This window comes from Tauraco erythrolophus, chromosome 1 (genome assembly GCF_009769465.1).
Source record: "Tauraco erythrolophus isolate bTauEry1 chromosome 1, bTauEry1.pri, whole genome shotgun sequence".
Classification (NCBI taxonomy): domain Eukaryota; kingdom Metazoa; phylum Chordata; class Aves; order Musophagiformes; family Musophagidae; genus Tauraco; species Tauraco erythrolophus.
Genome location: NC_141465.1, coordinates 105,024,460 through 105,040,015, shown reverse-complemented (window position 1 = coordinate 105,040,015; position 15,556 = coordinate 105,024,460). Strand labels below are relative to the sequence as shown.

The following is a 15,556-nucleotide window of genomic DNA, read 5'->3' as shown; positions in this document are numbered from 1 at the left end:
TATTTGAATTTTCTAGTAGGCAACTGTGAATGAACCCTGAGAGATTACTTCTCTTAAAATTTTGACTGGGTGAAGTGGCTTTAAGTGCCATTTGTAGTATTTTACAAATGGAGAAGCCAAGAAGCTGGATGACCAGGCTCAGTACACTAATAGAATTAGTCATGCAACTTTCCTTCAGATCCTTGCTCTGCCACAGAATCCTTCAATTACGTTTTCTAATCCTCAAATGTGGTTTCTAAGAACCTAATTCCCTTAAATGACTGCAACCTCATTTCCTCATTTTTAAGTAGAAATAACTGTTCTTTATTATATTGGAGGATCATTTCTCAAACTGTCCTGGTCCCTGAGGAGGAGGAAAAGGAGAAGCACTTCCTCAGAGAAGGTGGTGAGAAGTAGTGAGTAGTGCCTCTCTTCACATCGGTCCCTGCGGGTGTGAGTGGAAGGGAAAGGCATGCAGACAGCAGAAATTGTTTACGAAGAGCGCCATAAGCAAATTATTCTGGAAGGTCTTGCGGTAAAAAAATTACTTCTGTTTGAGGCATTTGCCTCAGACTCTCACTAGAAATCTGTTGGATCCTGTACTGCTAACAAGCGTGTTCTGCCACGTGCAGTACAACTTCCTCCAGCAGTGTAAGTCCGCACTTCAGCAGCTGTGTCAGCGTTTTGTGTTCTAACAGAACTGGTCAAAAAACTTTCCAGTACATAATGCAGTTTCGTCAAAACTACAGCTTCCCTGGGGCAAAAAGATCAGTTTTGGTAAGTTTGTGTTGAAAAGCATTTGACTCAGGCACACAGGTAGAGGTTAACGCAGGCAGTAAAACAGTATCGTGGTAGGGCACGACTTTTCCGCAAACCTTAGCTGGTGGAGCCCAGTACTCATCATACCGAAGCACGGGCACAAGGCAATTCTACATAAGCCACGGCTGGGTAATTCCAGATGTTTTTGTTAAGCCAGGGACGTCTGGAGCAAAGTCTCTGCCCCTTTCAGTCTTGGGCTCAAGAACTGCCAGATTCACCTGCCAGCATTTTCTCGGCTGTAGCAGCACACAGAAGGTGGGCGTACTGCCACAGCCCAGCCTTTGGGTAGCAGCTTGTACTGGATCCTGCTTCCCCCCCTCCCCGTCCTGGCACTGCACTGGCCCGCAGCCACCCTCAGCAGGACATGGGACCAGCTGGGCACCCGTGCCACTTACAGGGGCCTTTCGGTCACTCTGGCCTTCCCAAGAAATGTAATATAAACAGTCCCTCCAAATGTTTCAGTTGTTCTATTTAAAGAACCAAAGCAAAACTGTAAACGTGAAATTATTGTTTTTAACTTAATTTCTGATGAAAAATGTTCTCTGCTCAGTGAAGAGCCTGGCTTCCTGGAGACACGGCTCCATGGAGTGGCAGCATTGGGGCGCAATGGCACTCTAAGCTGGCTGAAGTTCGTGACACAGTAGTTCAACAGTAGTCAAAACAGCATGCTTTCTTAGCAAGGCATTTTTGGCTTAATATAACCAACAGTACCAGTTTTTTTCCTCAGTTTATTCCTTCCTGCTCATAATTTCCACACATTAAAGCCTAGTTGCAATTTCAGAGTAATTGACAAAGCCTGGAATTTTGAGAAGACACATCTCTGGCTTGAACAAAGGTGATTCTAAAGGTCCAGCGTGTCAGTGGTGGCTTTTATTCATGCAATATGTATCACCTGACCTGGGTGTGATAGTATTACATTCATAGAGACATTTATTTGCTTATTTATTTTAATTTCCGTTGCATGCACTTTCCTTGGCACCGAAAGGTCAAATGTTTAAAAAAACATACTGGCTTAGGTGGTTAAATGTGGATGTGTGTATAGAAACGTGTGCTTGAAACCCAATCCTGCCACGTTTTAGAAGAAACTGGGGGATGCATTTTACCATTGTGAGGTGGTCTGCAATAAACTTATGTTTGTGGATCTTGAAGGTTAATGAAGTATTTAAGTATTGTTCTGTTTTACGACACTACAGACCAAAAGGTATTTGTTAAAAAGTGAAAACAAGGTCAAACGTAAACTGTACCTGGGGTTCAAACAGAGAGAGATGTTCCGCTTTGCAGAAAGGGAACCAGGTGGGTAACTTTCTGAATCGAATGGAATTTGAAAGAAAATGACAGGGATAAGGTCACTTAAAGGTTCTCTGAAGTCACTGAAGCTAAGAGCCAGCATTGCATTGTCACCTAGTACCCACCTCTAGAGTTCTGTTACAACTCCTGGCGACTGTGTAAACTGCTCTTTTTATATGATCCGAACAATTTCCATGGGCTTTCCTTGTAAAACAAAGCATTTAATTACCCCGTAGAGACAGGACTCATTAGGTGGTAGCCAATGACAGTTTACAGCCTAAACATGAAATTACGTTTCGAGTTCTTGTTTCTTTATAAACTTGCCTCAATAGACCATTAATAAAAATGCTGTAATATTTAAAAAGTATGAGTGGGATTTTTTTTCCTGTCTTTTCAGTAAGAGTGAAAAAAGTCTGACACTTGTAAAATGAATGACCATTGTAGTTGTTAGTGTGGGGGAAAAAAGAAATAAAAGAGACATAATATTTCAGAGAGGATATTTTTAAAGACTATTTGTGTTCCTCAGGAAATCGCCACCACCAGATAAAGTATTTGTAAGCAGAATAAAGACCGAGTCTGCAAAAAAAAGAGCTGGAGAATTTGCCTAAGTGTATTTCCACCTTTCTAATAAATTAATGCCCCAAAAGGTGAATTAATGATTAATAAAATTGTCTCAAGACACCAAGAGTTGTTTCTGAAGCAAATGTACATTATGACCAGCTTATTTGTTACATTTTAAAGTATTTCAGCTTGGTGCCGGTACCGCACAGCCATGATCTTCTCCAGCTGTTTCACATTTGACAGAGGTATCTTCCTGCAGCCACTCCTGAACCTGAAAACACGCAGTTCACACACCCTGTGACACAGAAGAACAAACAGCATTTGGAAACAGGGGACAGCAGCAAGAGATTAAGGTGTAGAAGGGCAAATAGAGAGGCTGGGAGTCAGCTCATCCATCTCAAGATGGATACACAGCCCAGCCAAGAGACCAAACTCCCCTTAGCATCGATGGAGAGAAACGGCCTCAGACGCAATTCACCTGACCTCAGGTTTACACATACAGCGCAGGCAGAGGCAGGTTTTCTCCACAAACGTGCGTTTCCCCACTGTGACTGGAAGAGTTCCATCAGTGGTGCAATCCTTACTGTCAGGCACCTGAAACACCCGTCCCATTCTCTGTCCCACTCTTCCGCTCTGAATTCTAACTTTCTTTCTTCCCGAGACAGTTTCAATATTGTAGCCCATTTTGAATAGGAGGTCTCACTATAAGAAAGGTGCTCTCAAATACAGTAAGATTTCCCAATCTGACAAAAAGCTGTTCGTTTCAATACGCATTTATTTGCATACGTATCTGCTTAAAAATAAGACTGAAAATGTGTTTTTAGGGGGGGGCAGGGAGCTGCCAGTGCACTTTGTGCCTAAACATTGTCCTGAACACTGATGCTGTAAATAGCACTGCGAGTTGAGCCAAGTGATGAGTCATGGGCACCTGTGACAGGTGCCTGTGAGGCTGACGTGCCTACAGCCAGGTGCCCGGCCCAGAACGCCACGGCAGCTTACGCTGGAGTTCTGACATCCTGCGCTGCTTTCGGCATCTCTGAAAACGAAATAATCTGTTGTGAAAAGCAGGGTGGAGAAGCGATGGGAATGCTTCTAAATGCAGACACCAGCTTCTCTGAAGGACTGCCTCACGCACCTCTGCAAGGGCTGGGACAGTGACCAAGACATGGGCCGGCATCTGCCAGAAGCATCACCAGTGGTGACCCTGGAACAAAAGGTCTGGCAGAACACCATTTCCAGAAGGTCCTATGGAAACTTCTGAAGGTAACTCCAAGTCCAACAGCACTACTAGCTGGACCTCTGCACCAGCAGGGAGGGAATCTCTGGAGATGGAATGATCTCTGCTTGGACCAGCTGCAGAATCACTCTGGAAGTGTGATACAGCAGGACATCATTACCATATGAAGTCACCTTCTCATCTAATAAAAGAAAATTACCAGCTAGAAATCTTTTTAAAAGCTATTTTATTTATCTTGAAAGGAGAGAAACGGATTAGTTGTATACAATATTAACATACATTTGCTGTAAAGCCTTCAGTCTTGGAAAAAAAAAAAATACATTGTCACAGTAAAGAATTAATAAATCTGCTTCGGTACTGGACTCTGTCAGGTCACCCCTGTAGCAATGGATCATGGAGGAACTTCAGCGGGCTGTAACAGAGCTTGCAGTCAGCGTACCCCAATGTTAACACACATTCTGTCTGTAAAACTGCTAAAAAGTGAGAAAATAAACATAAGGTACTCTAACACTTCCATACATTTTTCAGGAAGAAAGTCGAAGCCATATTGAGACTAAAAAAATAACTCAATTTTATTTTCAAATTCATTGACAATTCAGTGTCCTGTTCACTGAACTTGTAGTAGCTCCAGGATTAGCTTCCGTTCAACACAAGAACTGATCTTCACCACAGACTAGTGTAGCATTCTAGGTTCAGCTAAACAATTTCTAAATAAGCTATCCGGAGAAGATACGGTTTTAAAATATTTGTGTAATGAATACCATGCTTTTCTACTACAACTGTTTTAATTAAGTAGCTGCAAAAGCTAAATTTCATAAAAATAGGTAATTTTAAAGCATGACTTCATTTGTTTTCTTGTATTTTAATCCACAGGAAGTAAAATGCGCTTTCCCTAACTGGCTACTTTGCAAAACCTTTATCATTGCAAGAAAAACTCTAGTATGTGAACCAGTCACTTACAAACACAATAAGCTGAAAGAGGTTTTGGGGGGTTTTTTGGCTGGTTTTAACGGTTCACAAGTTGCCTATTAAACTCTGCCTTTTCAGTAAAATAAGGCAGATCGATTTTCCCAACGTGGGCTCATCGAGTTCGGCTTCTGTGTGGAGGCTGCAGTAAGGCCAACGGGAGATGCCCTGTGCTTTTTGGGACCAGGCTGCGCTTACCTGGCACCCAACTTGAGACACTCAGCTTTCAGCTACAGGAAACGGGTCTGGTGCCTGTTTCTCAAGTGATTGGCTTGACTACAGTTACGTGGAAATTTGAAGAAATCGAGAAAATTCTATATCATTAGAATTTTGAAATCTTATGCATACCAGGTGGGACTTAGGTTTGAGGTTCTTTTTTGGGTTGTTTTGGTTTTGTGGTTGTTTTTTTTTTTATTAATTGAGATTTTTCAAGACAACAAAGTGCACATCAAGTACTTGGCATATGGTAAGACACGTCAGCTTCTGGGAGGAATCTCTGTGGGATTCATATTCCATGAAATTCCAACTGATAGACAGTGTAACCGCCCTCTAAATTTACATTGGGACGAGAGCTGGAAGAAGGAAAAATACAAAACGCGAAGTACTGGTTTCAGTAGTATGGCTACATAATGATTTCACTTCGAATTCAGGTTGGACTTCAGGTTATGTTAACGGGAATTCGTTGTGCTGATTGATTATATAGAGAGACAGAAATCTTTGCAGTATCTGGCCCCTTCATTTTCAAACTTTGCAAGTAATGAAAATCTAAAAAAATGAAATCTAAGAAACAAAATTAGTGCATTTCAAATCACTCTAGCTAACGTTTCGTCTTTAGACAGAAAAATTCAATCCAAGTAGACTGAATTGGCTTAAATCAGTAATGTTGCAATAGGAAACTAAGATACCTTCCAAGTCTGTTTTTAAAATCCTCAAAAAAAAATATAAATTAAATTCAGTGGCTTACGTTGTATACATGCTACATCATAAGGCAAAGTATCATGAAAAAACATTTAAAAATTTAAAAAGTCCAAATGCTTTCAACTAGCAGTTCGGAATAAAAAGCAACTAAAAAAGCAACTCAATTAATGAAGGCTGTAAAACGAAAAACAATCTAAGAGGGCTGCAGTGCAGCCCCTGGTCCTGAGAAAAATCTCACTTTTCTTCACTGGCTGAGGTATTTACATCATTCAGTTTCTGCTTCTGCATTCTTGTTCGAGTAGATGCTAAAAAAAATAAAAATATATATATATAAATGAAATTAAATACTTTCTTCAGAATTACTTTGGACATGATTATTTCTTGTAAAAACTGGTAATGACACAAGGAATTTAATTACACTATCCTAAATAAAATAAATCTTGCATTTTAAAAGTAAACACGTAATTCTGAGCAGGAATTGCTGAAGCATCTAAAATTAATTCCAACCATTCACTGAAGTTCTCATTGTTTCTGTACCTTCACTTTGTCCGTTTTCATCCTTACATCAATCCAATGGACTGCATCACACAGGGATCTCATTGTCTTACCAGGCAGATGCTCTGGCCTGAGCGGTCCCCACATCCCACAGCCACCCTGCCCAGGAAACACCTCCTCCCCCCAGTGACACACCAGCACAATGGGACATGAAGCGGAACATCCCTTCTCAACCTCTGCCACAAGTAAACACTGGAACATTTTCCCTACCCTAAAATAAACGAGAGGTGCCTGGATCTGCGCTCATACCTGTCTTGATGAACTAACACTTCTGGTAGGTAAGAATTTTTAATGGGCAAATCCACTCAGCTACAGAGCTCAGATTCCACCAGAGAGTGAGAATGCCTGGTCAGACCAAGCGGTGTATTTTCCTTCTCAGGAGTGGAAAATACAAACTCGGATGTAGGGATGAGGACCTTTTGCTTTTCATGAGCTAGATTTCAATTTTATTTGAAAAATGGAAAAGTGGTCCAATAAAATCTGAAAGAAATGTTGATCTGTAGTAGAAGAAAAGCAGTCTCGGGCATTTTAGTATAAAAGACAGCAAAGCAACACACAAAATTACATACAATTTTCCTGTGTATATAATTTTCCTTTACTGTACTGTAACTGCCTAAAAGGTCTTCTGGTCAACTAAATGCTGCTGCAATTAATACTGGTTTCTACCTGCAAGCTCTCAGCTAAGGGTCTGTCATTACAAGAACTGGGAAAGCCTTGGCAAGCATTTAATTCCATTGCAAGAATTCTAGTGTTTAGAAAGAACGTGTCACACTCATTTTCTTATTCACATGTAATGCAGCACATTCTATGCTGCTGTGCCATTTCACATCCTTAAAAAGGCTTTTGAGTATTTCTGGTTTATAATCTGCATTTTCAAGATTAAATGGAGCAAGTATGAAAAACTAAGCAAGTTTCCAGAACGACATCAACGACAGTGTTGAGCAATGTTTTTATCTGAGTGGGCACAGACTGTTTTATCCAACTGCTGTGCAGTTAATGAAAAAAATAATACTCACTCATTTCTGCAAGCTTTTGTTGGAACTTGGACTCCTGGGGTAGGTGTTTGCTGCAGACAGAAAGCATTTGATTAAATGGAAGTTTAAAAAAACCCCACACTTAGCTTTTTATCCTAGTAAACCTAACTATAAATCACGGCTAGCTGATTTCAGTGCTATTGCCTTTTTTCTCCTCCGCACTTAAGAGTTGCTTAATTTCTTATACATCTGAAAAAGTTCAGGTTTTGTTTTTTAAAGCACTGACTGAACCACAGTGTGGTTTAGCACTCGGCGGTAACGCTGGGATGCGGGATGTACAGGCACTGAATAAACTCTTGCTTCTGACATCAAAGTGTCTAATTTAGAAGTTTTATGCTACCATCTCTCATTTAATGTATTTACTAAAGATCACAAATTAACAGAAGTTAGGATGTCAGGAAGAAGTTAGGATGTCAGGAAGAAGTTAGGATGTCAGGAAGAAGTTAGGATGTCAGGAAGAAGTTAGGATGCAAAGTCCTGAGAACGAAATATATGTAAGTTCACTGAAAAGCCAAGAAGAATCTCTTACCTTCCATCTGGTTCGTCTTGCCCTTCTATATCAAAGCGCAGCCTCTTCAGTGGCTTAGGAGCAGCGCTTACTTCTGCGCTGCGTTTTAGCTGGCAGTCGCTGTTGCACACCATCTGGTTTATTTTTTGAAACTTTTCGGAAGCCTGAAATTAACAGAAAATAGGGAAAGAATTGCCAGTAAATCCCCAAACTACTCAAACTTTCCAGATTATCTGCCAAAAAAATTAAGAGTTCTAAAACTCTGCAGATTAAGATCTCTATCTTCTTTCAAAGCAACTGAAATAAAACGCAAAACATTTTAAAAGCGGAGTCTGGATATTTGAAAGGAGTTAACAGGACACCCCTGTAATCTTTATGCTTACAGATTCCATAAACCACTATACTAAATTAGAGACGCTCACTGGCCAGTTCTACAGGTGTCAGCAGACTATCCCATTCCTCCAAAAGTTACATGCATTCAAGATTGAACATTAAAAATGTTAAAACTCACCCCAAACGATTCACCGATTGACACCAAAATTCTGCCAAATGAAGAAGACAAATGTTTAAGCTACATTTAACACTAGAATTAAGCTTTACTTAACACTAATTATATCCACTAATTTGCACAGCTTCGCATAAGACATTAATGGAGTCTCCTCCTCTCTCTCTGCGTTAACAGTGCAAACCCAGACTGCGTTTCACTGTGTTGAGACCATTCACGTTTCCACTTGGACCAGTGAATGCTGAATCTCCAAACCAACTGTGCCATACAAAGAGAAAAGAAACTGTGGCTTAAAAGAATCAGAGGCCCCCACAGTCCATCCCTTATCAGCAGGAAGACACTTCAGTGCTGGGTACTCGGATAATCATCCTTTCATCAGGACCTTTAGATGTTTGCTAACCAAAACCATGCAGGATTTTCAACCTCAAATGTATACAATATTATTTTAACTTTCGTACACAGTGGGCCAGGTGCAATGGGGCTCACTTGATCCTAGTTTGAAAACCCCACTGGAGACCTGCATATTTGCTGAGAACTAGTGACCAACAGTTTGAAATGTTCTGCTCACTCAACTAACATCATTTTGTTCCAAAAAAGTATTTTCTCATTAAACAAGCATACAAAGGCCATCTGTGTTTTTCAGGAGTGTGATCCAGAGTCAAAGCCAACAATATTTAAACAACTCAGTCAGAAAATCCCTCTTGGATGTGACTATTCTAAAAAAAAAAAAAAAAAACAACCCCCAAAAAAACAAAAAAAAACAAAAAAAAACCACAAAAAAAAACAAACTTGTGGTTGAGACCACCTTGACTCAACAGAAAAGTGCTCAAAGATGAATAAAGATTCCAAATACAGGACACAAACTTTTAAGCAGAAAAGATACAATAAGCACAGACTATTGACAAACTAGACTGTGAGGTTTTCTCATTTGCTTCTACTAAAATCCCCCAAATACCTTTAATTTAGTCAAAGAAATGCTTGTCAACAGCCTACCTAGACCTTGGAGTCATCTTTGTGGGTGACTGAAAACCATCGGAGAATTTGTATGGGCTCTTCAAGGGTGAGATGTAGATGTTATTGCCAGCAGGGACACGCCGAGGAGAGTTGGAAAACTGGTAAGGGCTGCGAGGAATGTGTGGGATAGGTGACAGAGTGGGAGGCTACAAAAATAACATAATAATCATAAGGTTTTATTGTCTCTATATTCCTATTCTATTAAATAATGAATACTGAACACAATGAGCAGCTTACCCTGTTAGAGGCATACTGCAAAATGTTCGTTTTCAGCTTCTGCATGAACACTAAGTTGTAGAAGACTATAATGGAGTCATACTGTTCCTCCCTGATAAGAACACGTTTGAAAGTCTACATAGGGTGGGAAAAATCATACACATTAAAAAAAAAGGGATGAAAATTTTACATTTAACAAACTCATAAAACCATTCCTAAAGTCTGTGCTAGGTAAGAGCTAAGATGGCACGTGTATTGAATTCAAGCCATTCTAACTACTATTCAGAACTGTTCTAAATTGTTGGGTTTTTCCAAACGTGTGAACATCAGTAGAAGCATCTACTTAATTAACTGGCAAAGCCCTAGTAAGAATGCAGTTCATCAGTACTTCAACAACATTTTCCAAATTTAAGCTCCGTTTACTTTCACGCACACAATTTAAAAAAAAAAAAAAAAAAAAAGGCTTCGCTACTGTGCATGCCTTAGAAGGCTAAAAAAAGTCATTACTGACCTGATGTAGATAAAATAGTTCTTTAGGCTTGGAGACAGAAGTCTGGAGTTTAGCCAAGATGCACAACTACGCTATGAGAAATTCTGCTACTACAAGGATGCCTACAGTTCAATTAACTGTTTGGTGAGGTATTTTTCTATTGATTTAATTACTCATGCAAAAATTTAAGGAAAGTAAGGCCCTTACAAGGAAAAGAACTTCTTAATGTCAGAATTAAGCCTACAACTTTTAATACATACACATCTGTTTCATATATAACCATACATCTCTATTTGATATCTAACCAGGTTTCTACTGAAAGCTTCTGTAGAAAATGATTTTCCCTCAATGCTCCATGGAAGTTAGGTAACTCTGAAAGGAACTTGGGTTGCTTTTGAAAATCCTATTAGCCCTAGACCTGGATCCTTCAACCTAGTCTCCAAATAGAATCAGAAACCATTACTTAGTATTGTTAAGTAAAAAGGTGAAATGAAGTTTACTTTCTGAGGAGAGTTACCAAACTATCCGTGCGAGATGTTTAAAGAGACATTTAGTATTGGAGCCAGTTTTCTTCCCCACAAAACAGAGATGCAGCGAAACAGTTTTCTTCTGTATGTTTAAGTGTAGTTTGAGAATATTCTTTTTTAAAGACAGAGAGAAATAATTAGTTTATAACATTTCTATGGAGGGATAACATTAAAGAATTTCCATACCTCTTGATTTGTGTTGGGAAGCTCCTTGTATGCCGAGACTATTATTTTAAATCTAAGATCTACATTCTTTACTTTGCATATGCCATACATGGAACACATCATGATCTATTAAAGAAACAAGACAAGACAACCGGAAATGCAGAAAATTAATTCAGCCTCTTCATTTCAGGTTAAGAAATCCATTGGTGAGTTTTCTATTACTGATTGTGCTCTGTAAACCAGCATGCAATTCAACTTCATGTGAACTTCCAGAAAATAAGTCAACTACTGTTCCTTCCCCACTTCTGTATGACAATCAACTAATTGGAGCTGATAGTATCTTCTGAAACTCATTTCACATGCTGCAATTTTCAGGTAGAATAACAAAACATTTATCAGCCACACATGTTGTCTTCCCAAAGAAAAATCAGTATTTTCTTATGGAAATTATTAGAAAATTTGGTGTGTCTTCATTACTTTGAAAATAGCTGTAAATGGTATTTGAAAATGTCACAGTAAGTAACTGCCAGTACTTAAAAAATCTTTACTCTAAATTAATTTCTCCTTTGAGCGATCAATAAAGAAATAAAAACTCAGATTACAATTTCTAATGGCTAAAGAATGTATAGGGAACATTTTGCTCAGGAGAGTCTTTTTAAACTTTTCCAAACTTTTTTGTTAATTTTACCTGGTCCAAGTGCCTGTCTCTCATAAGCTCATACTCATTTTGCAGCGTGTGCTGGAACAGGGTCCAGATCAAGGGTTCCAGGTCAGGATGGTCAGAGAGAAGTCGAAAGAACAGAGTACGTAGTCGAAGATAGGCCAGTAGATACACTTGAGGAAGAGAGAAGAAAAATAAACTGAAATGCTAATAATAGGGTTACACAAAATAAAAGGAGCATGATGGAGGATGGACAGCAAATGAACGTTCACCGTCTCCCACTACAAGAACTATGAGCCATTAAATGGAGGTAGTAGAAGCCAGGTGCAAAATAAATGGAAAAGATTCTTCACACAACAGGTAGCGGACACACAGAAGTCCACACCACACAACGCTGCACATTCCTCTGTTGATTCAAAAAGAGCCTGAATAAGCATCTGGAACACAAATCTACTGAGAGTTACTAATGGGACACATCACAAAAGGCTCAGGAAAACCCCTGAGCTGGAGAAAGCTTTCAGGGGAAGCACCATACATGCTTGCCCAGCTCTTAAGCTTCCCATGACATCTATTTATGGTCACTGCTGGAAAAAGGTTACTATGGTAGAAGAACTGTCCATCTGAGCCCATATGGCCATTCTTACAATCAGTAGGTAAGCTTTCAGTTTGAACCTGCAGTGTGTAGGGTGCCTGCATTAACCTGCTGTCATCTTTTAACTATTTCTTCCAACAGCAGCTGAGGGTTCGCACGGTGTTTACTGCTGATTCTATTATAATCTTTTAAGAAATGTTGAGCTCCAAAACTCAAAAAGGATAAATAACGAGAGAACTTCGCAATTTCAGCATGTACAGAAGCAACAAACCTTTTCTGTAGAAGAGAGAGAGGGAGGTAGATTTCTGTGGTTTCTGTGTTTGAGGAGTTGCACCTGGCTGAGCATCTGGAGTGGAAGTAGCACTTGGAGGAGGTCCAGATGCTTTCTTCTCAGGAGATCTCACAGGAGAAAGATAGCTGGAGATTCAACATATATTTAGCACTTAACATCACAGGATAAAGGAACAATCTTATATGAATAATATTTGCAGGAACTCTTTCTTCTTCCCCCATTAGAAGAAATAAATTGCTACTGTAACCTGTTATTCCCATATCAGGAATTAAAACTTCAAGTTATTTATTAAATACCTGATAAAAGGACTTATTTATTCCTAAGCGAGTTAAGTTAACAGTTCACAGTTACAAGTTTGATAGGGCTTGGAAAAAAATATTTCAGAATTTGATTTAGCTAAATTTACATGTATAATAAGCAGCAGCAAATACAGCAGTCCAACATAACCTAAGTACTAAGCCTAACTAGTAGGAAAACAGAATACAAGTGGCCAGTTATGATAGGACAAGGGGTAATGGTTTTAAAATAGAGGGAGGTAGGTTCAGGTTGGATATTAGGAAAAAATTTTTTACTAGAGAGTGGTAGAACACTGGAACAGGTTGCCCAGAGAGGTGGTGGATGCTCCATCCCTGGAGACGTTCAAGGCCAGGTTGGACAGGGCCCTGAGCAACCTGATCTAGTTGAAGATATCCCTGTTCCTTGCAGGGGGGTTGGACTAGATGACCTTTGAAGGTCCCTTCCAGCCCTAACCATTCTATGATTCTATGGATTTAAATACTAAGGGCGATATTAACTTCACATTTTACTGGACCCTGAGGCACACACTTCACTTACAGGTCTGCTGCAGTGTGATTATGCTGAAGAGGCAGATTGAGAGTTGAAGTGGGCTCAGGCTGGTCAGTTTGGCCTTCTCGTTCTTTTGACTGCTGGATAAGATCGAACAGAGGTGACCCCTAGAAAAATGACAGCAACAGTATATTATACTGAGAAGAGACAACCACACTGGATGGATATTGTTCCTTCTTCTCTAAAAACAACCCCCAAAATATGATCCTAAACAGAAGATTTGAACTACTTCAGAACACTCACATTTTGCCAGATAAATTTTAACTATTTAACTGACAAATTTTAACTACTAAATACACCAAACACTTTTTCTGTTTCAATAGCAGTCTGTTACATACAGACTAACTGCAGAGTTGAGACACAGTTGTATTTTAGAGTCTCTTATTACTTCCTATTAAATAGCCATTCCTGAAAAGAAGTGCAAACAATACAAGAAAATACACAGAAGGTCACATTTCCAGACAAAAGAAACCACATAGGTGACTAAAAGTTGATGCTGTCTCTAGCATCAATCCACTTCTGCTACGACATCTACCCAATATTTTACACGTGATAATATGCAAAACACGGTCATAACTCATCTAATTGCACTGGGGACCATTCAGATCTCTACAGTATCATGTTCCAGAGCCACCTCGGGCAAGAGTTATAGTCACTCACATTAAGTCTCTGCCTTCATCCTCAAAAAGTAAAAAATATTTTGATTTTAGGTCAATTACCAGTACTTTAGGCAAGGCAGCTGGAATACATCTGAACCTACTAAAAGTCTGAGGTAGAAGACGATGCAGAGAGGATCTAAGTGGAATGGAGAAGATTTTGGCTGAAGCAATGCTAGTGCTACTGCTGACGTTAGTAATGAACAGCAGTCTTGCAGGAACAAAATCTCAGGCTTTTACTGCTTGTGCGTCATATAGAGAGTAGAATTATGCTGAAACAGCAAGACTGCATGGGAAAATATTTTGATACTGTATTTATAATTAATTTTGAAAAGACAGAGTTGCTGGTTTTTTAATTTTCTTTCAACAGGAGACTCATCCTCGAGTACAATGTTGCCTTCCAACAGTGCAGCATCAGAACTCCAGAAGCAATAGAAGAACATCTGATTAGCAAATACCTGCCTTCTTGGGGGGAGAAAGCAGTGTCCATAAGACTGGGAATGAGGTGGGCAAAATCACACATTCAGCTTTTATCTCCAAATGACCCCACAAAAGACAGCAGTAAAATCAATCAGCTCAACGCTTTGTACATAATGCATCGTCTGATTGTCCAAGGTCTATTTGATCCTACAAATGCACGGTACCAATATTAAAATATGATGGCACAGATGACAAATCAGTAGCTACAATAACAAACAGGGGCACAACACAGACGTCAAGCAAGCTACATTACCTGGCTAAGGCAAAAAGAAGAGGCCTAGTAAAACTAGACTAGATTTTCTAGAATTAAAACTAGCATTAAGACTTTCCTCATTTAGCCTTATTTCTAAAAAAAGAACATTTTTCTTCTAAAGTGCATCAAGTAAAAATTCAGAGCAACAAGACGAGAGTGACTTGAGATTTACATAATTTTTCACATTGTGTAATTCTTAAATTATGATTTTGCCAATACATAACAGAAAAACATCAGTTACTGACTCATAACCACATAGTTATTTCTCCATCATTTCTCAACCAGATCAGCTCTTGGGCTGGTTTGCATCATCTTTCCCTGGCCTTAGGAGCACAATCACTTCTCACTTTTTTCTTTCAGCACTGCCCTTGCTGGAAATGCAGAAATGGGACCTTCTCCATTTCTCACTCTTCTGGCCAGTTGGCCTCTTCCTTTTTATTATTCCCATCAGCGTTTCCCTATGCTCTGAAGAATTCAAGTTTCTTTCCTAAAGCAAATACTGATTCATTGCTGAAACATCTCTTGATTCCTTGACTAAGAGTGAATCCTGTTTCATTCATTTCACATTTTAACTACTAATGACTGGGAAAGTATGGTTTTTAATGAAGTATCAGTAGGAGGAAAAGGGGTTGATAAAGGGGAAAAAGAGGTCAGGAAACAGAAGCAAAAGTTATTATTTTTGAAGGTAGCAATTGGATACCAGCAGTTCCAGGTCCTCTCCCAACCCTGCTACAATTTTCACTACATAGAGTGTGATTTCATTAGATAAGGTGAGGGGACACAGCAGTTTGCTACCTGTGGAAAGGATCTGCCTACTTTTGCATCATTTCCACTCCTCCTTTTCTACTTTCCAGCCTTGACAATCAGTCAACCTCCACATAAGTCAATTTGATGCACTAAACCAGCAGAAAGTTAACCGAAGAAGCAAACACAGATTTAAGCCAGCTTTGCAGAGAATCACAAGCAGAGCCAGAACAAGTGTTAAGAAGATACAG

The 15,556-nt window shown here is 39.4% G+C and overlaps 1 protein-coding gene across 3 annotated transcripts in view; it reads right to left on the bottom strand.

Moving 5' to 3' along the window:
* Positions 1-5,689: 5,689 nt before the first annotated feature.
* Positions 5,690-15,556, bottom strand: part of LOC104378595 (retinoblastoma-associated protein) — a 49,969-nt gene continuing 40,102 nt past the window's right edge. For all 3 annotated transcript variants that reach the window (XM_086620577.1, XM_086620585.1, XM_086620590.1), the window contains exons 2-11: positions 13,161-13,279; positions 12,306-12,451; positions 11,470-11,615; positions 10,803-10,907; positions 9,621-9,734; positions 9,363-9,529; positions 8,376-8,406; positions 7,886-8,028; positions 7,339-7,388; positions 5,690-6,072 (exon numbers count right to left, since the gene is read on the bottom strand). In XM_086620577.1, the coding sequence (XP_086476703.1) occupies positions 6,002-6,072; positions 7,339-7,388; positions 7,886-8,028; positions 8,376-8,406; positions 9,363-9,529; positions 9,621-9,734; positions 10,803-10,907; positions 11,470-11,615; positions 12,306-12,451; positions 13,161-13,279 (1,092 nt within the window). In that variant the 3' untranslated portion in view covers positions 5,690-6,001. The remainder of the gene's footprint in view (positions 6,073-7,338; positions 7,389-7,885; positions 8,029-8,375; positions 8,407-9,362; positions 9,530-9,620; positions 9,735-10,802; positions 10,908-11,469; positions 11,616-12,305; positions 12,452-13,160; positions 13,280-15,556) is intronic.